The sequence below is a fragment of the Macaca fascicularis genome, chromosome 3, assembly GCF_037993035.2.
Source record: "Macaca fascicularis isolate 582-1 chromosome 3, T2T-MFA8v1.1".
Lineage (NCBI taxonomy): Eukaryota > Metazoa > Chordata > Mammalia > Primates > Cercopithecidae > Macaca > Macaca fascicularis.
In genome coordinates, this window is record NC_088377.1 from 91,930,847 (window position 1) to 91,958,397 (window position 27,551).

The 27,551-nt window shown below is 42.0% G+C and overlaps 1 long non-coding RNA gene and 4 gene segments (V, D, J or C); 4 read left to right on the forward strand and 1 right to left on the reverse strand.

Moving 5' to 3' along the window:
• On the reverse strand, nucleotides 1-27,268 carry LOC123572355 (uncharacterized). 3 transcript variants are annotated; one of them, XR_010585698.2, is made up of 3 exons: nucleotides 27,122-27,268; nucleotides 17,384-17,487; nucleotides 1-825 (listed from the first exon to the last, which is right to left on the reverse strand). It is a non-coding gene; the product is annotated as an uncharacterized lncRNA (long non-coding RNA). The 3 variants fall into 3 exon arrangements; XR_010585697.2 differs by lacking the exon at nucleotides 27,122-27,268 and adding an exon at nucleotides 22,815-23,148; XR_012432530.1 differs by lacking the exon at nucleotides 1-825 and adding an exon at nucleotides 14,815-15,081.
• On the forward strand, nucleotides 8,737-9,502 carry LOC102131469 (probable non-functional T cell receptor gamma variable). The segment is given in 2 exon segments: nucleotides 8,737-8,936; nucleotides 9,051-9,502. Coding segments are annotated over 2 exon segments (385 nt in total).
• Nucleotides 13,471-14,504, forward strand: LOC102131086 (T cell receptor gamma variable 4-like). The segment is given in 2 exon segments: nucleotides 13,471-13,670; nucleotides 13,774-14,504. Coding segments are annotated over 2 exon segments (570 nt in total).
• LOC102130725 (T cell receptor gamma variable 5-like) lies at nucleotides 17,853-18,846 on the forward strand. The segment is given in 2 exon segments: nucleotides 17,853-18,052; nucleotides 18,168-18,846. Coding segments are annotated over 2 exon segments (601 nt in total).
• LOC107129205 (T cell receptor gamma constant 1-like) overlaps nucleotides 23,283-27,551 on the forward strand; it is a 76,118-nt gene continuing 71,849 nt past the window's right edge. Inside the window, 1 exon segment of the V gene segment in view lies at nucleotides 23,283-23,482. Within this exon segment, the coding sequence occupies nucleotides 23,440-23,482 (43 nt within the window).

The following is a 27,551-nucleotide window of genomic DNA, read 5'->3' on the forward strand; positions in this document are numbered from 1 at the left end:
ACCAGTAACATGGTCATTTATTATCAATTTCAAGTATTATATACTGTGCATAACTGGATGTGCTAGACTTCTATGCAACTGGCAGTACAGTAAGTTTGTTTACAACAGGGTCACCAGAAATGTGAGTCATGTGTTGTGACATTATGATGGCTACGATGTCACTAGGTGACAGGAATGTTTCTGCACCACTATCATCTCACAGGACTGTGGCACATGTGGTCCATCATTACTGAAATGTGAGGAAGTGCCCGACTCTAGTCCTCACAGATATGGAGGCTCTAAGGACAGATACCAAGTGCATTAGATTGGGCACCGATGGGAGGAGAGAAAAGAGTAAAATAAAAAACAAACATGCAAAACTATACATAACTGGCACGGATAATGGTGATAATGCACGTGGCACTGAGAAATACGACAGAAAAATATGATAATTAAGATTTTAAAAAAACAAGCAAAAAGCAAGAAGATATCAAGCACTGATTTCAGGATAACTCATTGAAGCCTCATATTTTAGCTTTGAGACTTAATTTTGGACAATCCACAGACAGAGGTTCCAGCGAGTAAATCACGATTACGGTAATCCAAAGAGCTCCTTTTCTTCAGTTGTCTGTGGAAAACGTGACATTTTCCTTCAGGTAAAATCCGTGTATGCTGGCTGCCAGCACACAGCCATCTGGCTGGCCTTGGCTGCTGGCCATTGGTCTTGGCTTTGTCCCACCCCTGCAGCAGCCTTCTTCTCCAGGATGGTCAAAGCTCACCCAGAGCAAAGATGCTCTGCACTCAGGAACACTGGATTCAGGCACTGATCCAAGCCCCTGCACAGCTCTGTGATATAAAAATGAGAAGAGGAGAACTTGTCTTTTAGCCCAAACATTTTCCAAACCACAGGCAATTACCATGTCCTTCAGAGTCAAGGCACATTAGGTACATTGATAATAATTCCTGTAATTTTTAAGACCACAAAACATTACAACATTGAAAATTATAAATAGATAACATCGAAGTATGGTGGGAATTCTATTTTGTATGCATGTGTAGATTGACTAAGGGTCTTTTCTTTTTTTTCAGACTGGGCCAGAACCTAGTACCTGTAAGAATCAGCACAGTTCAGCCTTTTGTATCAATTGCAGTTGTATCCATGTATGTGTGTGTGCATTCTTGGATATGCATGCACACACCTGCATGTTACCTACTCAAACCTCAGTGTTCCGATCCTTCTTAGGTGGGATTTTTGAACATTGCATTTACACTGGCCTAAAATAAGTTTGTTGGAGTCATGGGCCTCATGTAGTGGCCAGGCTGGGCTGCAAAGCCATTGGCTATCCAAACATTCAGAAGACCTTTAGGAATCAATGTGTTTTTGTTCAGGAATCTATGTAGAATAGAATTTTCCTAGAGCAGTGTTGAGTCAAGAGGAAGCAAAAAACATGCCTTATTATTGGATCAAAATAAAAATAGGAAACTTCCATTGTTCATTTTACCACACCTATTGTTTCAATAACCAGTTTATCAATTCAATTCAGAATCACAATTAGAGCTGGAGGAAACCAAAACCATCACCCACTCCTCTGATTTTGAGGCGGGGGAAATGACAACCCTGCAAGGAGTCTCTTGCCTAAAACTATCCAGCACATAAGGTGTGCAGTTGGAGCCTGCCTTGCATTTGGGGTCCTTTCCATTCATTATACTAAGTCTTTGCTGTTAACAAACACCACTTATTGGGCTCTGATATTGGGGAATATAACACGTATGCTATGCCTTGAATGGCCAGGAGGGGGTGCTAGATGTTAGTACAAATAACTAAATGCATTCAAAACACTACTTTTAAAGCATGAAGCTGGGAGTTGAAAACAAATAGGAAATATAACATATTTTGTATTAAAATGCAGCAGCTTCATGAAGACAGAAATTAATCCCTGAATCATAAACATCCAAGCGGTTCCCTTATGGCACAGGCTCTGGAGACTGATCAGTTTGGTTCAAATTCTTGGTGTGCTCTTTATTAGCTAGGTGACCTCGAGGCATTATTTAACCTCTGTAAGCTTCAATTTCATCTGAAAAATGAGGATAAGTAACACCTACTTTATGTTTGCGAGAAAAGAATACATATATACAATGTTTGACACTCAAAGGGTATTTGCTATCATTTAATGGACCAAGAATTTCTGTTATCATGTTAAAAATTAGTCTTTTAATAAAAGGCCATTAGCTATTTACTTAACAGTGCTAGAGGAAATTTCTATGACTTTTTGAGGTTCACCATAATTAACTGAATGAATACTATTCAACAGTATCTTAGGCTGTTTGCTTACTGGCATAGGAGAGTGACCCTTGAGTTTCTAAAATCTTTCTGAAATTTTCTTCATGATCTCTTATACTTTATAGCTTAAAAAGAAATATATATAATATTATATACATATGACATACATAGACATATTATATGTTATATAATTTATATTAAAATATTTATGCATATATATGAATATAAAATGGCTGGTAGCCAGGAGTTTGGAATTTGTTAGACTTCAGTTGAAATTCGGGCTCCATTATTTACTTGTCAAATGACCTTGAAGAGTTTAACCTTTTTTTAAGATTCCAATTCTCTCATCTGTGAAATGTGGTTGATTATATCTCCTTTGGAGTATTATTGTAAGAATTAAATTGTGGTAAAGACTAGCTTAGATACCATTTAGTTTAGAAATGAATGAGGTGGCACAATCCCTGGCCCCAGGAGATGAATGATGTATCCAGGGTAAAGGTTATTATTCACATACAGTGACTTTCCCAAGGACATACTACCTCTAAGTGGCAGCGCTTGGATTTTTATTCTGCCTTTTCCAAAGCAATATGTTCTCGGAGCTAAAAGTTCTCATGTCAAACTCTCCAAAGTGTCCCTATTTGGCAGCTCCATCTTGAGAAGTAACCTCTCCCTTCTGCACACTCTCCATAGGATTGCATTCTTGGCTGCTCATCCTGGGCTGAGGCCCATGACGAGACCACTCCCAGGGCACCAGGCAGCCACAGGGTCGGAGGACAGAGCAGGCAGGAAGTGAAGCTTTGGCTGAGGTTTCTGCGACACACTTAACTTCCCTGGAAACGGTGCCTGACACAGCCTGGCCACAACACTGGCAGGAGATGCTGCTGTTTTCTGGGAACATGCAGGACCCTGTGAGCAGCACAGGACACAGGAACATAAACTGGGGACCGTCCTCCACCCACTCTGGCTTCATATCTTCTCCATTGTCCACGCCTATTTTAGTCCAGGATGATCAGTGACGATGTGCATGAGTTACTCATTCCCATCTATGCCCCAGCCCAGACTGACCATATTGAAATCCTGTTCTTTGCAGAATTTGTCATTTTTCCTTTTAATTTTCTATGGAAAGAACACACGTTATATAATTCAGTTTTATTGGCACCCTTATAAAAGCCTTCTAAACTACATACCTGATAATTTATCCCGTTCAAATATGCATATATTTGTTGCATATATCTGTTGCGCAGGCTGGAGTGCAGTGGCACGATCACAGCTCACTGCAGCCTTGACCTCCCAGACTCAAGTGATCCTCCCACCTCAGCCTCCCAAGTAGTTCAGACTACAGGCGTGTGCCATCACACCCAGCTAAATTTTGTATTTTTTGTAGAGACTGGGTTTCACCATGTTTCTCAGGTTGGTCTGGAACTCCTGGGCTTAACTGCCTTATCTGCCTGCCTCAGCCTCCCACAGTGCTGGGATTACAGGCATGAGCCACCGTGCCCAGCCTCACTGATACACATTAAATGCCTACTATGTTCCAGGCCTTGTGCTGTGTGCTGTTGATACTGAGGTGTGTGCCCCCTTAAGCTTGTTGAAAACACTACTGTCCTGTGTCACTGTGGTCACAAAGTGATACAGAGAGCCCAGACAACCATTTAGAGATGAGGAAATTCTAACAATTCTTAGTAAGAAGATTATTTCCCAAAATGTTGCTAGGGAACATCTCACAGCAGACTGAAACAGAAATATAAGCAACTATCTGCATACTAGAACTTTCTCCCCAAGGCAGTGCTATTTTTTTTTTTAACAATTCTTCTATCATCATCATCATAATTCTGACCTCTTGATAGGTAAAGGTACAATTATGAGGAGAAGCAGAAGAACTTTTACATCTGTGAGTTTGCACCTGTCTCCCACCATAGTGAGCCGATCACACCCTCAGGCGCCCAGAAGACTGGCAAGGAGGACTTGATAGAGACAAAAGGAGAGACACAAGAGGGGACAGAGGTTAATATGAAGAGGGAGAGGGCGTGATATAGAGACAGTGATGGCAACAGAAACTAGAAAGATGAAGAGGGATGGAGAGCAGAGTGGAAGTGAGAAGGAAAGAAAATGATTGGGACAGTGGCCATACAAGCAAAAAGAGCAAGAGACAGAGACACATAGAGAGGAGTAGGTCTCTACCATGACCGGGAGAAAGAGAGAGAACAGAGACAGAAAGACAAAACACACAGAGAGAGGGTGAGAGACAGAGGGATAGAGAGACAGAGAGAGATAGAGAGAGGGAGAGAAGACGGAGCGAGAAAACAACAGAGAAGAGAGAGAGACTGTGATAAAAATATAGGGACAGGGAGAGGGACAGGGACTGAGAGAGACAGAGAAATAGGGAAAGATACAAGAAGAGAGAACTGGAGTTAGGGGGAGAGATAGGGAGAGAGAGAACGATAGATCTGGAGAGACAGAAGCTTACACATAGACACACAGAGTGTGGCAGTGTTAGGAAGATAGAGGTAAATATACAGAAATAGTGGTAAACATTGAGATAGAAAAATACATATAAAGAGAAAAATAAAGAAATATGCATATTTATATATTGTTAAAAATAATATATAAATGTATGTATACATGTCTAATATGTTATATAAAATATTATATGTATTTACATACAAAAAAACTAGCCAGAGGTGGTGGTGGGCACCTGTAGTCCCAGCTACTTGGGAGGCTGAGGCAGGAGAATGGCGTGAACCCGGGAGGCGGAGCTTGCAGTGAGCCAAGATCTGGCCATTGCACTCCAGCCTGAGCGACAGAGCGAGACTCCATCTCAAAAAAAAAAAAAAAAAAATTATGTGTATTTCTAGCTTTCCTTTTCTCTTTATATATTCTATCTGTCTGTCTATCCATACCATTGCCACAATAACGCCATGTAGCAAATATGCCAAACTCAGTGGCTTAGCACAATAATCATCGACGAATTCTTACAAGTGCATAGGTTTGCTAGGCTGTTCTGCTGATCTAAACCAAGCTCATCTAATCTTGGTTGGGCTTGGCCACATGTCAGGCAGCTGCTGGGTTAGCTGGGAGGGGGACTGCCTGGTCAAAGTGCCTGGGTCCGAATAAATCAGCTCCACTACACACAGGGTTTCATCCTCCTGCAGGCTAGCCTGGATTTGTTCTAATGACAATGACAGAAAGCGAAGAGCATATCAGGCCACTTGAGGCCTCGATTCAGAACTGGAGCCCTGTGAGTTCTTTTTGTATTTAAAAAAAAAAAAAAAAGGCTGGGGGAATAAACGGCGCCTCTTAATCGAAGGAGCTTTGAATTATCACGAATGAGTTTCACCTCTGGGAAATTTGCAGTGAGCCCACTCTGCCTTGTCTGACTCACAAATGCAACTATGAACCCTGAATCTGAGGACTTTGAAAAATAAGCAATAGCAAGTCAATTGGAGGAGGAAATCGGAAAGTGAAGCACTGTGAATTCACAGTAAGTTTCTTATTTATTTTTCCTCAATTATCCCCTGGCCTGTACTCACAAATAATCAGAAATGCACAACTGTACACCTGGTGAGGACAGAGAGAAAGGGGGACTCTCTGTGGTCAGAGAGCCCTGGTTTTCTCTTTTTCGTCCTTTTCCATTCTCCTGCAGCCCCCAGGCAATCTGAGTGGCAGTGGCAGCAGCTATGGTGAGCCAGGAGCCTAAAACTCTTAGGAAAGGGATCCTTCTCTCTGACCAGGGAAGCTGTGGCCCTGAGAGAGAATCCTGGTGGCTTTTGTTCTCTCTATATCCTCTCACTGCTTGGCCCTGGAGTCAGACACAATGGTGGGAAATGCAGTGTACTAAAGCCACACCTGTCCGGCCAGAGGACTGGAGGGGACTAGAAAGAACTAGAAAGTATTGCAGAGCGTGCAGAGGGAGGAAGATTAAGAAAGAAACATCATGCAATGATATCTGGATTCCTGGGCTCACCCATTACCTGTGCATGCATAAACACAACCCCAAACAGCTCCAAATCCAAAGGCCTTGCAAACCAAAGCAGGAGTAGGCACTGCCCAGGTCCTAGAATGGCCACTGGGTGGCGCACACACAGGACGGGTCTGACAAGCACTGCAAAGCCTGGAAAACGGAACCAAGGGGAACTGCCCACCAAACACAAGTAGGAACTTGTAATCCCTAACTGGGTCAGTAGCCTGCTAACCAAAAAAAAAAAAAAAAACCCCTCCACATTCTGTGTAATATTTAAACAATGCCCAGAGCTCTATAACATGATATTCAAAGTGTACGGGATTTAATCCGAAATTACTCCGCATGTGGAGAACGAGGAAAATCTTAGCGTCTCCAAACGGAAAAGCCAAACAACAGATGCTAATCCTGACATGACACAGGTGTTGGAATAACAAAGACTTTAAAGGCGCTATTGTGACCATAGGAAGAAATGGAAAGAGAGGAGGAGAGAAAGTAAATAGATAGGAGAGATACAAATAGAGAAACAGAAAAAGAGATGAATAGAGATAGGCAGATAGAGAGACAGAAATATAGAGATATGAAGAGAGAGACTAAGAAACAGGAGCACCAAAGCAAAATAGAGGAGACTGAGCTGTAAGAGGGAGCTATAGAAGAAAAATGTAAAGGGATGAACAGCAACGGGACAGAGAAAAAATAAATATGGACATAAAGACAGAGATGGAAGAACATAGTGATAGAAAGCAATGCAGGAGATAGAGAAATAGAATAGTAGAGACAGAAATATAGCCAGTGCACATGAAAGCTATAAAGCAATTCATGGTAGTTGTCTAAATTCAATATATCATTAGGGTTGCATAATGCTAATATTATCCTTTTAACATTTCTCCTAAATTTATTGGTCGTAATACTTCCACAAAAGAACTTTCATTTGGCCGGGCACAGTGGCTCACGCCTGTAATCCCAGCACTTTGGAAGGCCAAGGTGGGTGGGTCACTTGAAGTCAGGAGTTCAAGACCAGCCTGGCCGACATGGTGAAACCCTGTCTCTATTAAAAATATAAAAATTAACTGGGCGCGATGGCATGTGCCTGTAGTCCCAGCTACTTGGGAGGCTGAGGCAGGAGAATAGCTTGAACCTGGGGGGCAGAGATTGCAGTGAGCTGAGATCGTGCCACTGCACTCCACTCTGGGCCACAGAGTAAGACTCCAAAAAAAAAAAAAAAGAATTTTCATTCTTAAGTTCTGTGGTATTCTGAAAAGTAGTTTGTACAGAACTGGCAATGTAAACGTTTGATTTTTTCCTTTTCTGTTTTCAGAATGAGGTAGTGTCTTAGAAACCTCCAGAGGAGACTTTATTTTGCTATACCATGTTTTTCTTTTTTTCTTTTTTTTATATATTATACTTTAAGTTCTAGGGTACATGTGCACAATGTGCAGGTTTGTTACATATGTATACATGTGCCATGTTGGTTTGCTGTACCCATTAACTCGTCATTTGTATATCTCCTAATTCTATCCCTCCCCCCTCCCCCCATCCCATGACGGGTCCGGTGTGTGATGTTCCCCTTCCTGTGTCCAAGTGTTCTCATTGTTCAATTCCCACCTATGAGTAAGAAAATGTGGTGTTTGGTTTTTTGGCCTTGCGATAGTTTGCTGAGAATGATGGTTTCCAGCTTCATCCATGTCCCTACAAAGGACATGAATCCATCCTTTTTTATGGCTGCATAGTTTTCCGTGGTGTATATGTGCCACATTTTCTTAATCCAGTTTATCATTGATGGACATGTGGGTTGGTTCCAAGTCTTTGCTATTGTGAATAGTGCCGCAATGAACATACGTGTGCATGTGTCTTTATAGCAGCATGATTTATAATCCTTTGGGTATAAACCCAGTAATGAGATGGCCGGGACAAATGGTATTTCTAGTTCTAGATTCTTGAGGAATCGCTATGCTATGGTTTTCAAGATTTTGTGTAGGTGTTATTCTTTTGGTGCTTACAATGTCCTACCGATGGTTAGTGAGAGCCACGGCCATTGTTTTTCTTTGAGTAGAGTCCAAGGCAAACCAACATGCCTCACCCTCAGTCCTGTTAATAAAGCAGGTTCAAATCTTCTCAGAGCGGCCCTGGGTGGTTGCCTCCAAGTGAACTTGCAAATGTGAAAAGGAAGGTGATTCAGGGCCCTAATCAGAAGCTTCCTGGCAGGACCAGGTCCTGGAAGCAGTGTTGGCTGCTGCAACTCTGAAGAGCAGGTTGTGAGCCTGCTGTGGAACTGCCCTCTCCCAAGGGCCGTGGCCAGCTGGCACCAGGGTCGGCTTTCCCCACATCTGCACTCCCCCTGCTGCAGGCCTGAGCTCTCCATGCCCCTGGCTCTCTCCTGCAGAGGGCCTGCCCTCAGTAGCCAAAGGAGGGCGCTGGAGAACGGACCTGAGCAGACAGGCAGGAGCTCCTCTGCAGGTCCTCTCAGGCACCACCCCTTCTGGAAGGAAGGCTTGGGAGTCCCCTAAGACAGATCCTCAGTCACTTCTCTCTGCCTGTGTCTCAGAAAGACCAGCTCCTCCTACTGTCTTCTGTGCTAGGGATTACTTCCTTGTTGAGTGGCACCTGAATTTTGAGAGGTTCCTCTGCTCCTCTTCATCTTGTCCCTTTCCTTCCAAGGCCCCGCAGAGGAAGGCATGCGGTGGGCCCTAGCCCTGGTTCTAGCTCTCCTGTCTCCTGGTGAGTGTGCTGCCTACAGAGAGGCTCATGGGTTTTGTTTTGTTCTTTTCTTCTTTTGCAAGGGGTGCCATACTAAGAAATGCCTCATTATATTTTGTGTTGTTTCCATTGCAGCCAGTCAGAAATCTTCCAACTTGGAAGGGAAAACGAAGTCAATCACCGGGCCTACTGGGTCACCTGCTGAAATCACCTGTGATCTTCCTGGAGTCAGTACCTTATACATCCACTGGTACCTACACCAGGAGGGGAAGGCCCCACAGCGTCTTCTGTACTATGAACCCTACTACTTCACGGTTGTGTTGGAATCAGGAATCAGTCCAGGAAAGTATGACACTGCAAGCACAAGGAAGAGCTGGAATTTGAGACTGCAAAATCTAATTGAAAATGATTCTGGGGTCTATTACTGTGCCACCTGGGACAGGCACCATGATTCAGACCTGCCCTACACCACACTAAAAATCTGCCTGTGGTTGCTTCTGGTACACAAGATAGACCAGCCAACTCTTATTTCCTGCCCTGAATTTACTGTATTCTGTACAAAGAGAAACACAGCTTAACTCCTGCTCTCCCCGCTAATATCACACTCCCCTGGGCAGCAGCTGCATCCTGTTCCCCACTCTCCCCTAGGACTTTCCCGAAGACCAAGTTGCCATCTCCAGGCCTCAGCTCAGCAGCCTGGCTGAGAGCAAGGTTCTCTCAGCTCTCCTAGGACATGGGGGAGGCCCACTCACTCTGCTTCCTAGGACAGACAGGTGCACCTAGAGTCCAACTGTGAAGCAAGATATTTTGGACAGCAAATGGGAAGGGTATTTATACTGAATCATGTATCCAATCATGGTCCAGAGATCACAGCTGAGAGTGGCGCTTATTCCTTATGTCCAAACAATATACGCAATACTATAATGACCACCAAAACACTAGGCCTAGATATGCAGTTGAACATTCTCGCCCTCTGCCCTCCCTTCTATTCTCGCCCTCCTTTCTTACTTCCATGCATGCTTTTATTATTTTTCTCTCCCTCCCTCCCTTCTTCCTTTCCTTCCATCTTCCCTCCCTCCCCCGCTCTTCCTTCCTTCCATCCATTCTCCGTTTCTTTCCTTCCTTCCTACCTGGCTTTTCTCTCTCTTTCGTTCCTTTTTGGGTACATAATCAGAATACTTTTTCCACAAAATCATTTGAAATAATTTTCCTCTATTTGTTCATGCCAACATTGATACAGGTACTTTAAATGTTCAGTCTTCATTTTTATATTTTGGAAATTTGTTGTGTTACTTTGTTTTGTTTCATATTTGTTTTGTATATACAAAACATTTACATGGAACTGAAGTCAAAATTATAGAAGATGCATTTGAAGATTTTAGCATCCGTTGTAGAGTTCTCGTTCCTCTTTTCTCCCTCACCCCATAGGTAAAAATATTTTTATGAGTTTTCTTGAACTTTTTAACTTTGTTTGTCATAGCACAGTATGTATCAATTCTATTTAAATGACATATTTATATTTTTTGTTTATATATTTGTTTTTTATACATTTTAATCAATCTCTTATTTTCCTGTGTCTGGATTTTGTGTCTGACTTCTAAAGGTGCACATACTTCATAAGTATGCACAAAGAAATCCATATCATGCATTTGAATGTTTTTATGCATTGATTATTTAATGATGGCATCATTGATCTATCAGGAATTTTTATACAATAATTACTGTATTAGTAATAATAATACTGGCCAGGCCTGGTGGCTCATCCTGTAATCCCAGCATTTGGGTAGTCCGGTTGTTAGGATCACTTGAGGCCAGGAGATTGCAACCAGCTTAGCCAACATGGTGAAACCCTGTCTCTACTAAAAATACAAAAAATTAACTGGCTGTAGTGGTGCACACATGTGACCCCAGCTACTTTGGATGCTGAGGCAGGAGAATCTCTTGAGCCTGGAAGGTAAAGATTTCAGTGAGCTAAGATCACACCACTGCTATCAAGTTTGGGCAACAGAGTGAGACACTGTCTCAAAAAAGTTAATAATAATAATAATATTGATGGTAAATATGGGTACTGACATTCTGGTAGTTAATTTACTAAGTACATTACTTTCTATTTTATTTAATCTATACAGAAACTTCATTAAAGGTTTAAAGTACTGTTGAATTTAACATTAGAAATTCGGGGGTTAATTAACATTTCCTAAGTCATATACTTTAACTTGATAATGATTGGAATCCAAGCTCTGCGATTCTGAAAATGAGATTTGTTAATTCAGTTTGCATTCCCCCATCTTTAGGAGTACTTGCATTTTTTACATTATGGGTCATTTACAGTTCTTCTTTTCTGAATTGCCTTGTCACACTCTTGACCTATTTTCCTTTTGGGAGATTAATTTTTTCTCGTTGGTATGAAAGACTTAATATACACCATTTTACAGAAACTGACCCTTCATCAAATGTGTTGAAATATATCTTCTCCTATGTTATTATTTTATTTGACAACTTTTGGCGAATTGCACTTTGAAAAATCAAATCTATCAATTTTCCAGGGTCTCTATTTTGACGTCAGGCTTAGAGAGGCCAATCTCACCTAGAATTTGTATGCAATTCATCATCGTTTAAATCTAATGATTTTCTTTTTATTACAACTTAATTACTACTTGTGACTGCTAAGGTAGAAATGCAACAATATTTGTTTCCATATGGTAGGTCAATACCCAAAAGAGAACTTATTAAATAATTGACTATTTCCTTGTGGATATTAACATATAACTTTATCACATGAGAAAATATTACATACATGTGGTTGTCTTTCTGGATTTTCCACTGTGTTCCATGAATCTTGTCATTCTAGTGCCGGTATTGTCCTCTCTTCAGTGCTGTAGCTTTCTAGTTCTTTTCACATTCTGATGAGGTTTCTCTCATTTTTTTGTTTTAAGAATTTTCTGTGCATTCTAGTGTGATCTCAATCCTCTCCCTTCCCATTTTTAAACCGTGGGACTTCTGTCCAGCAAGACTTTTTCACTCTCCAAGGCAGGCAAGCTCCCCGGCTTCACAAGAACCCTGAGAACTCAGCTTTCAGAGCTGCTCCTATGGCAGCCTCATGTCCTGTACGTGTGGTCCAGAGGCAGAGGGAGACCAACCAGAGCCCCCTCCCTTTCTCATTCCCAGCTGTGACGACAGCAGAAACTAAACTCTCTGAGCTGGGCCAACACCACAACTGAGAGGGACATTGTTCTACATCTCATTACACATATTTCAAACTTGTGTCTTCTTATAGAGGAGGTGAAAATCTGTGTATGCCCTAGTGAATTTTCACAATTATATTACTCTACTTGTTTTTTCCCCTATATTTCCATCTGTGAATCCAGGTGTGCTGCAGATCTCAGTCTGCTTTCTGAGTATAGGGCTGACAAATAAAATATACAATGACAGACAATTTGGAAGTTCAGGTAAATAACAAGTTTTTAGTTTAAGTATGTTCCAAATATTGCATGACATGGCACCCTGAACTACTTTAAAAAACAAACAAACTCCTACTTCGATGAACAAAAATCCTCTCAAAAAGAGATCACACCCACAGGATCACATACACACACACCCCACACACATACACCCATTCATCTTAGAGCAGAGTCCAAGACCCACCAACACACATGATCCTCAGTCCTTTTTTATTTTATTTTATTTATTTATTTATTTTTATTTTTTATCATACTTTAAGTTCTAGGATACATGTGCACAACGTGCAGGTTTGTTACTTAGGTATACACGTGCCACGTTGGTGTGCTGCACCCATCAACTCGTCATCTACATTAGGTATTTCTGCCAGTCTATCCCTCCTCCCTTCCCCCACCTCATTACAGGCCCCACTGTGTGATGTTCCCTACCCTGAACCCATGTGTTCTCATCGTTCAATTCCCACCTATGAGTGAGAACATGCAGTGTTTGGTTTTCTTTCCTTGCAATAGCTTGCTCAGAATGATGGTTTCCAGCTTCATCCATGTCCCTACAAAGGACATGAACTCATCCTTTTTTATGGCTGCATAGTATTCCATGGTGTATATGTCCCATATTTTCTTAATCCAGTCTATCATTGATGGACATTTGGGTCGGTTCCAAGTCTTCGCTATTGTGAATAGTGCCGCAATAAACATATGCCTTGGGTGGTGCCTCCAAGTGCCCTTGCAGATGCGAAATTTCGGCAAGGTGGTTCAGTTCCCTAATCAGAGACTTCCTGGCAGGAGAAGGTCCTGGCATTAGCATTAGCTGCTGCAACTCTGAAGAGCAGGTTGTGAGCCTGCTGTAGGACTGCCCTCTCCCAAGGGCCATGGCTAGCTGGTGCAAGGGTCGGCTTTCCCCACATCTGCGCTCCCTCTGCTGCAGGCCTGAGCTGTCCATGCCCCGGGCTCTCTCCTGCAGAGGGCCTGCTCTCAGCTGCCACAAGAGGGCGCAGGAGAACAGACCTGAGAAGAGAGGCAGGAGCTCCACTGCCGGGTCCTCCCAGGCACCACTCCTTCTGGGAGGAAGGCTTGGGAGTCCCCTGAGACAGATCCTCAGTCACTTCTCTCTGCCTGTGTCTCAGGAAGACCAGCTCCTCCTACTGTCTTCTGTGCTAGGGATCACTTCCTTGTTGAGTGGGACCTGAGTTTTGAGAGGATCTTCTGCTCCTCTTCATCTGATCCCTTTCCTTCCAAGGCCCAAGAGAGGAAGGCATGTGGTGGGCCCCAGCCCTGCTTCTAGCTCTCCTGTCTCCTGGTGAGTGTGCTGCCTATAGAGAGGTTTTGTTTTGTTTTCTTCTTTTGCAAGGGGTGCCATACTAAGGAATGTCTCATTATATTTTGTGTTGGTTCCATTGCAGCCAGTCAGAAATCTTCCAATTTGGAAGGGAGAACAAAGTCAGTCACCAGGCCGACTGGGTCATCCGCTGAAATCACCTGTGATCTTCCTGAAGTCAGTAGCTTCTACATCCACTGGTACCTACACCAGGAGGGGAAGGCCCCACAGCGTCTTCTGTACTATGACTCCTCCAACTCCAGGGTTGCGTTGGAATCAGGAATCAGTCCAGGAAAGTATGATACTTATGGAAGCACAAGGAGCAACTTGAGATTAATACTGCGAAATCTAATTGAAAATGATTCTGGGGTCTATTACTGTGCCAACTGGGACAGGCACAGTGATTCAGACCTGCTGAACACCACACTGAAAATCTGCCGTGTGGCTGCTTCTGATACACAAGACAGAACCACCCCCTCTCACTTCCTGCCACCAAATTTACTGTATGCTGAACAAGAGAAACACAGCTTAACTCCTGATCTCCCCTACAGGATTACACTCCCCTGGCAGCAGCTGCCTCCTGTTCCCCACCCTCCCCCAGGACTTCCCTGAAGACCAAGCTGCCATCTCAGCTAAGCCTCAGCGAAGCAGCCTGGCTGAGAGCAAGGTTCTTTAGTTCTCCTAGGACGTGGGGGAGGCCCACTCACTCTGCTACCTAGGACAGACAGGTACACCTAGGGTCCAGCTGTGAAGCAAGATATTTTGGACAGCAAATGGGAAGGGTATTTATACTGAATCGTGTATCCCATGATCCAGAGATCACAGCCGAGAGTGGTGCTTATTCCTTATGTCTGTAACAATATAAGCAATGCCATAATTACCACTAAAACACCAGGCCTAGATATGCAGTTGAACATTCTCTCCCTCTGCCCTCCCTTTTATTCTCTCTCTCTTCTTACTTACTTCTTTGCTTGCTTTTATTATTTTGCTCTCTCTCCCTTCCTCGTTCCATCCCTCCATCCCTCCCTCATTCCTTCCTTCCCTCCCTTCTTCCCTTTTTCCTTCCATCCATTCTCCTTCCTTTTTTTCCTTCCTTCCTTCTTTGCTTTTATCTCTCTTTCTTTCCTTTTTGGGTACATAATCAGAATACTTTTTCCACAAAATCATTTGAAATAAGTTTTCTCTATTTGTTCGTGCCAACATTGATGCAGTTACTTTGAATGTTCAATCTTCATTTTTATATTTTGGAAATTTGTTGTGTTACTTTGTTTTGTTTCATATTTGTTTTGTATATATAAAACATTTACATGGAACTGAAGTCAAAATTATAGAAGATCCATTTGAAGATTTTACCATCCATTGTAGAGTTCTTGTTCCTCTTTTCTCCCTCACCCTATAGGTAAAAATATTTTTATCAGTTTTCTTGAACTTTTTAACATTGTTTGTCATAGCACAGTATGTATCAATTCTATTTAAATGACATATTTATATTTTTGTTCTTATATTTGGTTTTTATACATTTTAATCAATCTCTTATTTTCCCATGTCTGGATTTTGTGTCTGACTTCTAAAGGTGCACATACTTCATAAGTGTGCATATGGAAATCCATATCATGTATTTGAATGTTTTTATGCATTGATTATTTAATGATGGCATCATTGGTCTATCAGGAATTTTTATACAATAATTACTGTATTAGTAATAATAATACTGGTCAGGCCTGGTGGCTCATCCTGTAATCCCAGCATTTGGGTAGTCCAGTTGTTAGGATCACTTGAGGCCAGGAGATTGCAACCACCTTAGCCAACATGGTGAAACCCTGTCTCTACTAAAAATACAAAAAATTAACTGGCTGTAGTGGTGCACACATGTGACCCCAGCTACTTTGGATGCTGAGGCAGGAGAATCACTTGAGCCTGGAAGGTAAAGATTTCAGTGAGCTAAGATCACACTACTGCTATCAAGTTTGGGCAACAGAGCGAGACACTGTCTCAAAAAAGTTAATAATAATAATAATAATATTGATGGTAAATATGGGTACTGACATTCTGGTAGTTAATTTACTAAGCACATTACTTTCTATTTTATTTAATCTATACAGAAACTTCATTAAAGGTTTAAAGTACTGTTGAATTTAACATTAGAAATTCGGGGGTTAATTAACATTCCCTAAAGTCATATGCTGTAATCCAAGCTCTGTGGTTCCGAAAATGAGATTTGTTAATTCAGTTTGCATTCCCCCATCTTTAAGAGTACTAGCATTATTTTTCAACTTTATAGGTCATTTATACTTCTTCTTTTGAGAATCGCCTTGTCATACTCTTTGCCTATTCTTCTTTTGGAGGATTAATTTTTTCTCCTTGGTCGTAAGAATTAATATACACCATTTTAGAGATACTGACCCTTTATCAAATGTGTTGAAGGTATTTCTCCTCATTTGTTATTATTTACATTTGGCACCTTTTGGTGAATTTGTCTTTAAAAAAAAACAATTCTATCAATTTTTCTAGGATGTCTCGTTTGATGTCAGGCTTAGAGAGGCCAATCTCACCTAGAATTTGTATGCAATTCATCATCGTTTAAGTCTAATGATTTTCTTTTTATTACATGTAAGTCAGTATTTGTGACTGGTAAAGTAGAAATGCAACAATATTTGTTTCCATATGGTAAGTCAATACCCAAAAGAGAACTTATTAAATAATTGACTATTTCCTTGTGGATATTAACATATAACTTTATCACATGAGAAAATATTACATACATGTGGTTCTCTTTCTGGATTTTCCACTGTGTTCCTTGAATCTTGTCATTCTAGTGCCGGTATTGCCCTCTCTTCAGCACTGTAGCTTTATAGTTCTTTTCACATTCTGATGAGGTTTCTCTCATCATTTTTTTCTTTTAAGAATTTTCTGTGCATTCTAGTGTGATCTCAATTCTCTCCCTTCCCATTTTTGGACCATGAGACTTCTGTCCAGCAAGACTTTTTCACGCTCCAAGGCAGGCAAGCTCCCCGGCTTCACAAGGACCCCGAGAACTCAGCTTTCAGAGCTGCTCCTGTGGCAGCCTCATGTCCTGCTCCTGTGGCAGCCTCATGTCCTGCTCCTGTGGCAGCCTCATGTCATGTCATGACCTCTCCCTGTGGTCCAGAGGCAGAGGGAGACCAACCGGAGCCTCCTCCCTTTCTTATTCCCAGCTGAGATGACAGCAGAAACTTAACACTCTGAGCTGGGCCAACACCACAACCGAGAAGGACATTGTTCTATATCACATTATGCATATTTCAAACGTGTGTCTCTATATGCTACTTATAGAGGAGGTGAAAATCTGTGTATGCCCTAGTGAATTTTCACAATTATATTACTGTACTTGTTTTGTCCCCTATATTTCCATCTGTGAATCCAGGTGCACTGCAGATCTCAGTCTGCTTTCTGAGGGTAGGGCTGAGAAATAAAATATTCAATACCAGACAATTTGGAAGTTCAGATAAATAACAAGTTTTTAATTTAAGTATTTCCAAATATTACATTATATGGCACCCAGTACTACTTAAAAAAAAAAAACAAAAACCAAAAAAACCAAAAAAACTCATACTCCTACTTTAACGAACAAAAATCCTCTAAAAAAGAGATCACACCCACAGGATCACAGGCACCCCCTGCCCCCCGCCCCCACAGACACACATACACCCATTTACCTTAGAGCACTGTCCAACACCCATCAACGTACTGATCCTCAGTCCTTTTAATAAAGCAGCTTCAACCCTTCTCAGAGTGGCCTTGAGTGGTTGCCTCCATGTGTCTGCAGATGCAAAAAGGAAGGCAGTTCAGGGCCCTAATCAGAGGCTTCCTGTCAGGACAAGGCCCTGGCTTCAGCATTAGCTGCTGCAAGACTGAAAGGCAGGATGTGAGCCTGTTGTGGGACTGCCCCTCCAAGGTCTGAGCCTGTTAACTCAGGGGTCAGCTTCCCCTACATCTGCAGTCCCTCTGCTGCAGGCCTGAGCTCTCCATGCCCTGGGCTCTCTTCTGCAGACGGCCTGCTCTCAGCGGCCACAGGAGGGCGCTGGAGAACGGACCTGAGCAGAGAGGCAGGAGCTCCTCTGCAGGTCTTCCCAGGCACCACCTCTTCTGGAAGGAAGGCTTGGGAGTCCCCTGAGACAGATCCTCAGTCACTTCTCTCTGCCTGTGTCTCAGGAAGACCAGCTCCTCCTGCTGTCTTCTGTGCTAGGGATCACTTTCTTGTTGAGTGGCACCTGAGTTTTGAGAGGGTCTTCTCCTCCTCTTCATCTTGTCCCTTTTCTTTCAAGGTCCCAGAGAGGAAGGCATGCGGTGGGCCCTAGCCCTGCTTCTAGCTTTCTTGTTTCCTGGTGAGTGTGCTGCCTACAGAGAGGCTCATAGGTTCTGTTTTGTTTTGTTTTCTTCTTTTGCAAGGGGTGCCATACTAAGGAATGCCTCATCATATTTTGTCATTTCCCATTGCAGCCAGTCAGAAATCTTCCAACTTGGAAGGGATAACAAAGTCAGTCACCAGGCCAACTGGGTCATCTGCTGAAATCACCTGTGATTTTTCTGGAGACAGTAACTTTTATATCCACTGGTACCTACACCAGGAGGGGAAGGTCCCACAGCGTCTTCTGTACTATGACGTCTCCAACTCAAGGGATGTGTTGGAATCAGGACTCAGTCCAGGAAAGTATTATACTCATACACGCACAAGGTGGAGTTGGATATTGATACTGCGAAATCTAATTGAAAATGATTCTGGGGTCTATTACTGTGCCAACTGGGACAGGCACAGTGATTCAGACCTGCTAAACACCATACTTAAAATCTGCCTTGTGGCTGCTTCTGGTACACAAGATAGAGCCGCCCCCTCTCATATCCTGCCACCAAATTTACTGTATGCTGAAAAAGAGAAACACAGCTTAACTCCTGACCTCCCCCTAATATCACATTCCCCTGGCAGCAGCTGCCCCCTGTTCGCCACCCTCCCCCAGAACTTTCCTGAAGACCAAGCTGCCATCTCCAGGCCTCAGCTAAGCAGCCTGGCTGAGAGCAAGGTTCTCTTAGCTCTCCTAGGACATGGGCAAGGCCCACTCAATCTGCTACCTAGGACAGACAGGTACACCTAGGGTCCAGCTGTGAAGCAAGATATTTTGGACAGCAAATGGGAAGGGTATTTTTACTGAATTGTGTATCCAATCATGGTCCAGATATCGCAGCTGAGAGTGGTGCTTTTTCCTTATGTCTGTAACAATACAAGCAATACTAAAATTACCACCAAAATACCTGGCCTAGATATGCAGTTGAACATTCTCTCCCTCTGCCCTCCCTTTTATTCTCTTTTTTTCTTCTTTGCTTGCTTTTATTTTTTTCTCCCTTCCTTCCTCCCTCCCTCGCTCCATCCTTCTATCCCTTCTTCCCTTGTTTCCTTCCATCCATTCTCCTTCTTTTCTTTCCTTCCTTCCTGCTTTACTTTTCTCTCTCTTTCTTTCCTTTTTCTGGTACATAATCAAAATACTTTTTCCACAAAATCATTTGAAATGATTTTTCTGTATTTGTTCATGCCAACATTGATACAGCTACTTTAATTGTTCAGTTTTCATTTTTATATTTTGGAAACTTGTGTTACTTTGTTTTGTTTCATATTTGTGTTGTATATATAAAACATTTACATGGAACTGAAGTCAAAATTATAAAAGAAGATGGATTTGAAGATTTTAACTTCCATTGTAGATTTCTTGTTCCTCTTTTCTCCCTCACCCTATAGGTAACAATATTTTTATCAGTTCACTTGAGCTTTTTCACTCTGTTTTTCATAGCGGAGAATGTATTGCTTCTATTTCAATGCCATATTTATATTTTCATTCTGATATTCCGTTTTTGTACATTGTAATCAATCTTTTATTTTCCTGTGTTTGGACTGTGTGTCTTACTTCTAAAGGTGCACATACTTCATAAGTATGCATAAAGAAATCCATATTATGTATTTGAATGTTTTTATGCATTATTTAATGATGGCATCATTGTTCTGTCAGGAATTTTTACACAATAATTGCTGTATTAGTAATAATAATCCTGACCAGGCCCGGTGGCTTGTGCCTGTAATCCCAGCATTTGAGTATTCCAGTCAATAGGAACACTTAGGTCAGGAGACTGTGACCAGCTTAGCCAACATGGTGAAACCTTGTCTCTACTAAAAGTACAAAAAATTAGCTGGCTGTAGTGGTGCACACATGTAATCCCAGCTACTTTGGATGCTGAGGCGGGAGAATCTCTTGAGCCTGGAAGGTGGAGTTTTCAGTTAGCTAAGATCACACTACTGCTCTCCAGTTTGGGGAACAGAGTGAGACTCTGTCTCAAAAAAACTAATAATAATAATATGATGGTAAATATGGGTACTGACATTCTGGTAGTTAATTTACTAAGCACATTACATGCATATTTTATTTAATCTATACAGAATCTTTATTAAGGATTTAAAGTACCATTGAATGTAACATAAGAAATTGGGGGTTTAATTAACATTCCCTAAATCATGGACTTTAATTTGATAATGATTGCATTCCAAGCTCTGTGGTTCCAAAAATGAGATTTTTGTTAATTTGGTTTGCATTCCCCCATCTTTAGGAGCACTAGCATTGTTTTACAACTTTATAGGTCATTTATACTTCTTCTTTTGAGAATCGCCTTGTCATACTCTTTGCCTATTCTTCTTTTGGATTATTAATTTTTTCTTATTGGTCATAAGAATTAATATACACCATTTTAGAGATACTGACCCTCTATCAAATGTGTTGAAGATATTTCTCCTCATTTGTTATTATTTACATTTGGCAACTTTTGGTGAACTGAACTTTGATAAAAACACAATAAAATCTATCAATTTTTCTAGGGTGTCTAGTTTGATGTTAGGCTTAGAGAGGCCAATCTTACCTAGAATTTGTATGCAATTCATCATCGTTTAAGTCTAATGATTTTCTTTGTATTACTACTAAATCACTATTTGTAACTGGTAAGGTAGAAATGCAACAATATTTGTTTACATATGGTAAGCCAATACCCAAAAGAGAACTTATTAAATAATTGACTATTTCCTTGTGGATATTAACATATAACTTTATCACATGAGAAAATATTACATACATGTGGTTCTCCTTCTGGATTTTCCGCTGTGTTCCATGAATCTTGTCATTCTAGTGCCAGTATTGTCCTCTCTTCAGCACAGTAGCTTTATAGTTCTTTTCACATTCTGATGAAGTTTCTCTCATTATTTTTTTGTTTTAAGAATTTTCTGTGCATTCTAGTGTGATCTCAATCCTCTCCCTTCCCATTTTTAGACTGTGAGACTTCTGTCCAGAAAGAGTTTTTCATGCTCCAAGGTAGGCAAACTCCCCGGCTTCACAAGGAGCCCTACTGGGTGCTGATTTCGTTGGGCACCAGATATCAGGGAAATCAGCCCCCAATATTTCAATGTAGGTTATTTTCTGTTTTCCCTAAGTGTCAGCCAGTCTGAGAAATAAAGAGAAAAAGTACAAAGAGAGAAATTCTACAGCTGGGCCACCGGGAGTGACATCACATATCGGCAGGTTCCATGATGCCCACCTGAGCCGCAAAGCCAGTAAATTTTTATTAGGGATTTCAAAAGGGGAGGGGTGTATGAATAGGGAGTAAGTCACAAAGATCACACGTTTCAAAGGGCAATAAAAGATCACAAGGGCAGAAGGGCAGAGCAAGATCACAAGGCCAGGGCAAAATTAGAATTACTGATGAGTTTCCATGTCCCACTGGGTACATTCTATCTTGATACTATCTTGATACTATCTTCCTTACCAGGAAACAGGAGTTGAGAGCAGAAAACTGGTCTGACTAGAATTCACCAGGCTGGAATTTCTCCAACCTAGTAAGCCTGAGGGCACTACAGGAGACAGGGCGTATTTCATCCCTTATCTTCAACCACATAAGACAGACACTCCTAGAGCGGTTGTCAATAGGCCTGCCCCTGGGAATACGTTCCTTCCCCAGGGTTATTCCTTGCTGGGAAAAGAATTCGCGATATTTCTCCTATTTGCTTTCTGCAAGAAGAAAAATATGACTCTGTTCTGCCTGACACCACAGTCAGTCAGACCTTATGGTTATATCCCTTGTTCCCTGAAAATTGCTGTTATCCTGTAAGAACAGGTTGCCTAGATTTGATATTGTTCAAACACACATGTTTTACAAATGATTTGTACAGATAATGCAATCATCACAGGGTCCTGAGGTGACATACATCCTCAGCTTATGAAGATGATGGGATTAAGAGATTAAAGTATAGACAGGCATAGGAAATTATAAGAGTATTGATTGGGGAAGTGATAAATCTCCATGAAATCTTCACAATTTGTGTTCAAAGACTGCAGTAAAGACAGGCGTAAGAAATTATAAAAGTATTAATTTGGGGAACTGATAAATGTCCATGAAATCTTCACAATTTATGTTCTTCTGCTGCAGCTTCAGCTGGTCCCTCCATTCGGGGTCCCTGACTTCCCGCAACCAACCCTGAGAACTCAGCTTTCAGAGCTGCTCCTACGGCAGCTTCATGTCCTGCACGTGTGGTCCAGAGGCAGAGGGAGACCAACCAGAGCCCCCTCCCTTTCTCATTCACAGCTGTGATGACAGCAGAAACTGAACTCTCTGAGCTAGGCCAACACAACAACAAAGAGGGACATTGTTCTACATCTCATTATGCATATTTTAAATGTGTGTCTCTATATACTTCTTAGAGAGGAGGTGAAAATCTGTGTATGCCCTACTGAATTTTCACAATTATATTACTGTACTTGTTTTGTCCCCTATATTTCCATCTGTGAATCCAGGTGCACTGCAGATCTCAGTTCACTTTCTGAGGGTAGGGCTGCCCAACAAAACAGACAATACCCAGGGAATTTGGAAGTTCAGGCAAATAACAAGTTTTTGGTTTATGTATGTTCCAAATATTGCATAACATGGCACCCTGAACTACTTAAACAACAACAACAACAACTCATACACCTACTTCAATGAACAAAAATCCTCTAATAAAGAGATCACACCCACAGGATCACAGACACCCCTTCCCCACCTCCACCCCCCGACACACCCATTTACCTTACAGGAGAGTCCAAACCCACCAACATACATGATCCTCAGTCCTTTTAATAAAGCACGTTCAACCCTTCTCAGAGTGGCCTTGGGTGGTTGCCTCCAAGTGCCGTGCAGAGGCAAAAAGGAAGGCAGTTCAGGGCCCTAATCAGAGGCTTCCTGGCAGGACAAGGTCCTGGCATCAGCATTTGCTGCTGCAACTCTGAAGTGCAGGGTGCGAGCCTACTGTGGGACTGCCCCCTCCGAGGGCTGAGCCGGCTGGCTCCAGGGTCAGCTTCCTGGACATTTGCAGTGCCTCTGCTGCAGGCTTGAGCTCTCCATGCCCCTGGCTGTCTTCTGCAGACGGCCTGCTCTCAGCTGCCACAGAGGGCGCTGGAGAACGGGCCTGAGCAGAGAAGCAGGAGCTCCTCTGCAGGTCCTCCCAGCACCACCCCTCTGAGAGGAAGGTTTGGGAGTCCCGCAAGGTAGATCCTCAGTCACTTCTCTCTGCCTGTGACTCAAGAAGACCAGCTCCCCCCACTGCCGTCTGTGCCAGAGATCACTTCCTTGTTGAGTAGAACCTGAGTTTTGAGAGGGTCTTCTGCTCCTCTTCATCTGGTCCCTTTCCTTCCACAACCCCAGAGAGGAAGGCATGCAGTGGACCCTAGCCGTGCTTCTAGCTTTCCTGTCTCCTGGTAAGTGTGCTGCCTACAGAGAGGCTCACGGGTTTTGTTTTGGTTTGGTTTGGTTTGGTTTTTTTCTTCTTTTGCAAAGGATGCCCTGCTAAGAAATGCCTCATTATATTCTGCCAGTCACATATCTACTAACTTGGAAGCAAGAAGAAAGTCAGGCACCAGGGGGTCAGGGTCATCTGTTGTTATCACCTGTGATCTTCCTGTAGAAAATACCTTCTGCATCCACTGGTACCAACACCAGGAGGAGAAGGCCCCACAGCATCTTCTGTGCTATGACCCCTTCACTCCAGGGATGTGTTGGAATCAGGAGTCAGTCTAGGAAAGCATGATAATTATGGAAGTACAAGGATAAGTCAGAAATTTATACCTCTAAAACTAAATGAAAGTGACTCTGGGGTCTATTACTGTGCCAACTGGGACAGGCACAGTGATTCATACTTGCCCTACACCACACTGAAAATCTGCCTTGTGGCTGCTTCTGGTACACAAGGTAGAAATGACCCATCTCATTTCTTCATTTCTTGCCACCAAATTTACTGTATTCTGTACAAAGAGAAACACAGCTTAACTCCTGATCTCCCCACTGATATCACACTCCCCTGGCAGCTGCACCCTGTTCTCCTCCCTCCCCCAGGACTTTCCTGAAGACCAAGCTGCCATCTCCAGGCCTCAGCCAAGCATCCTGGCTGAGAGCAAGGTTCTTTCAGCTCTCCTAGGACATGGGGGAGACCTGCTCATTCTGCTTCCTAGGACAGACAGGTACACCTAGGGTCCAGTTGTGAAGTGAGATACTTTGGACAGCAAACGGAAAGGGTATTTATACTGAATCATATATCCAGAGATCACAGCCCAGAGTGTTGCTTATTCCTTATGCATATAACAATATAAGCAATACTGTAATTACCACTAAAACACTAGGCCTAGATATGCAGTTGAACATTCTCTCCCTCTAACTTCCTTTTATTTTTCCTCTCTCTACTTTCCTGGTTACTTGCTGTTTTTCTACACGTCCCTTTTTCTGCCCTCCTCTCCCTCCCTCCCTAGTTCCCTTCCTAGCTTGCCTGCCTGCCTGCCTCCCTTCCTTCCTTCCTTCCTTCCTTCCTTCCTTCCTTCCTTCCTTCCTTCCTTCCTTCCTTCCTTCCTTCCTTCTCTTCCTCCCTCCCTTCCTTCCTTCCTTTTTTCCTTTCTTCCTTTTCTCTCTCTTTCTTTTTTGGGCACACAATCAGAATACAGAATAATTCTCTATATGTTCATGCCAACTTTGATATAGCTAGTTTATTCGTTCAGTTTTCATTTTTATATTTTGGAAATCTGTTGTATTATTTTGATTTGTGTATGTAAAGCCTTTACAGGGAACTGAAGTCAAAATTATAAAACAAGATCAATTTCGAGATTTTAGCTTCTATTCTAGAATTCTCTTTTCTGTATCTCACCCTGTGGGTAACAATATCTTTATTAGTTCAGTTGAACTTTTTCACTTTTTCTCATTTATTCAGAAGTCTATCACTATTACAGAAATTCATCTTTTGCTTGTCATATGTGCAGTATGCATTGTTTCTATTTGAATGGCATATTTATGTTTTTGTTCTGATATTCTGCTTTTATACATCTCAATCAATCTTTTAGTTTCTGATGTCTGCATTTTGTGTCTTACTTGGAAGGGTGAACATAATTCAGAAGTATGCATAAAGAAATCTGTATCATTTCATTAATATTTTATTCATTTTTTACCTGATATTGATATCATGATCTATCTGGAATTTTTATACAATGATTACTATAGTAATAATAATATTGATGATAAATATGGGTACTGACTTTCTGGTAGTTACTGTACTAAGCACATTACATGTATATTTTATTTAATCTTCACAGAAACCTTATTGATGGGTTTAAGTACCATTGAATATAGCATATGAGAAATTGAGGGGTTACCTAACATTACCTAAGTCATATACTTTAATTTGATAGTGATTTCAATCCAAGCTCTGGGGTTCAGAAAATGAGATTTGTTCATCCAATTTGACTTGTCTTATCTTTATGAATACTAGCATTATTTTACAACTTTATAGGCCATTTATACTTCTTCTTTTGTGAATTGCCTTTTCATACTCTTTGCCTATTCTTCTGTTGGGGTATTAATTTTTTCTTATTTGTTTGTAAGAATTAATATACACCATTTCCTAGATATTGATCCTTTATCAAATGTGTTGAAAATATTTCTCGTCATTTGCTTTCATTTATTTTCAGCACCTTTTGGTGAACTGAACTTTCTATATTACTTTTAATAAAATCTATCAACTTTTCTAGGGTCTGTATTATGATGTCAGGCTCAGAGAGACCAATGTCACCTACAATTAGTGTGCAATTCATCATCGTTTAAGTCTGATTTCCTGTTTTCAGTTTTATTACAAGTAAATCTCTAACTTTTTAAGTTAGCAACCCAAGAATATTTGTTTCCATATGGTAAGTCAATTCCCAAAGGAGAACATAGTAAATAATCAAGTATTTCCTTGTGGATATTAACATACAACTTTAGGACATGATAAAATATTACATACATGTGACTCTCTTTCTGGACTTTCCACTGTGTTCCATGAATCTTTTCAGTTTAGTGCCTCTCTTCAGCACTGTAGTTTTATAGTTCATTTTATATTCCAGTGGAGATTGTTTCTCTCATTACTTTTTTGTTTTAAGGATTTTCTGTGCATTCTAATGTGATGGCAGTTCTCTCCCTTCTCATTTTTAAACCATGAGAGTTCTATCCCAGGCAGGATTTTCCTGGCTCCAAGGCAGGTGAGCTTCCCTCCTTCACAAGGACCCCGATGACTCAGCTTTCAGAGCTGCTCCTGTGGCAGCCTCAAGTCCTGTACATGCGGTCGAGAGGCAGAGTGAGACCAACCAGAGTCCTCTGCCTTTCTCATTCCCAGCTGTGATGTCAGCAGAAACTGAACTCTCTGAGCTGGGTCAAAACAGCAACCAAAAGGGACGTTGTTCTACATTTTATGAATATCTTAAACATGTGTCTAAATTTTTTTTTTTTTTTACAGAAGAGGGGAAAATGTGTGTATGCACTACTGAATTTTCACAATTATTTTACTATACTTGTTTTATCACCTATATCTCCATCTATGAATCCAGGTGCACTGCAGACATCGGTCAGCTTTCTGAGGGTACGGTTGCTAGGTAAAATATGCAATACTCAGGAAATTTGGAAGTTCAGTTCAATAACAAGTTTTTAGCTTAAGTATGTACCAAATATTGCATGACGTGGCACCCTGTATTACTTTAAAAAAAGAAACAACTCACACTTCTACTTGAATGAATGGAAATCCTCTAATAAAGAGATCACACACACGGGCACACATTCCCAACACACACACACACATACACACACACACAAACTCACACAGGATCACACATACACCCGTCCCACCCCCACACATCCATTTACCTTAGAGGAGAGTCCAAGACCCACCAACATGCCTGACCCTCAGTCCTGTTAATACAGCAGGTTCAGACCTTCTCAGAGTGCCCCTCAGTGTTGCCTCCAGTGTCCTTGCAGACGTGAAAAGGATGGTGGTTTAGGGCCCTAATCAGAAGCTTCCCCGCAGAATGAGGGCCGGGCAGTGGACTTACCTGCTGTAACTCTGAAGTGCTGGGTGTGAGCCTGCTGTGAGACTGCCCGCTTCAAGGCCTGAGACTGTTACCTCCAGGGTCAGCTTCCGCCACATCTGCACTCTCTCTGCAGCAGGCCTGAGCTCTCCACGCTCCGGGCTCTCTCCTGCAGAGGGCCTGCTCTCAGCTGCCACAAGAGGGCGCAGGAGAACGGACCTGAGCAGAGAGGCAGGAGCTCCACTGCCGGGTCCTCCCAGGCACCACCCTTGCTGGGAAGAAGGCTTGGGAGTCCCCTAAGACAGATCCTCAGTCACTTCTCTCTGCCTGTGTCTCAGGAAGACCAGCTCCTCCTACTGTCTTCTGTGCTAGGGATCACTTCCTTGTTGAGTGGGACCTGAGTTTTGAGAGGATCTTCTGCTCCTCTTCATCTGATCCCTTTCCTTTCAAGGCC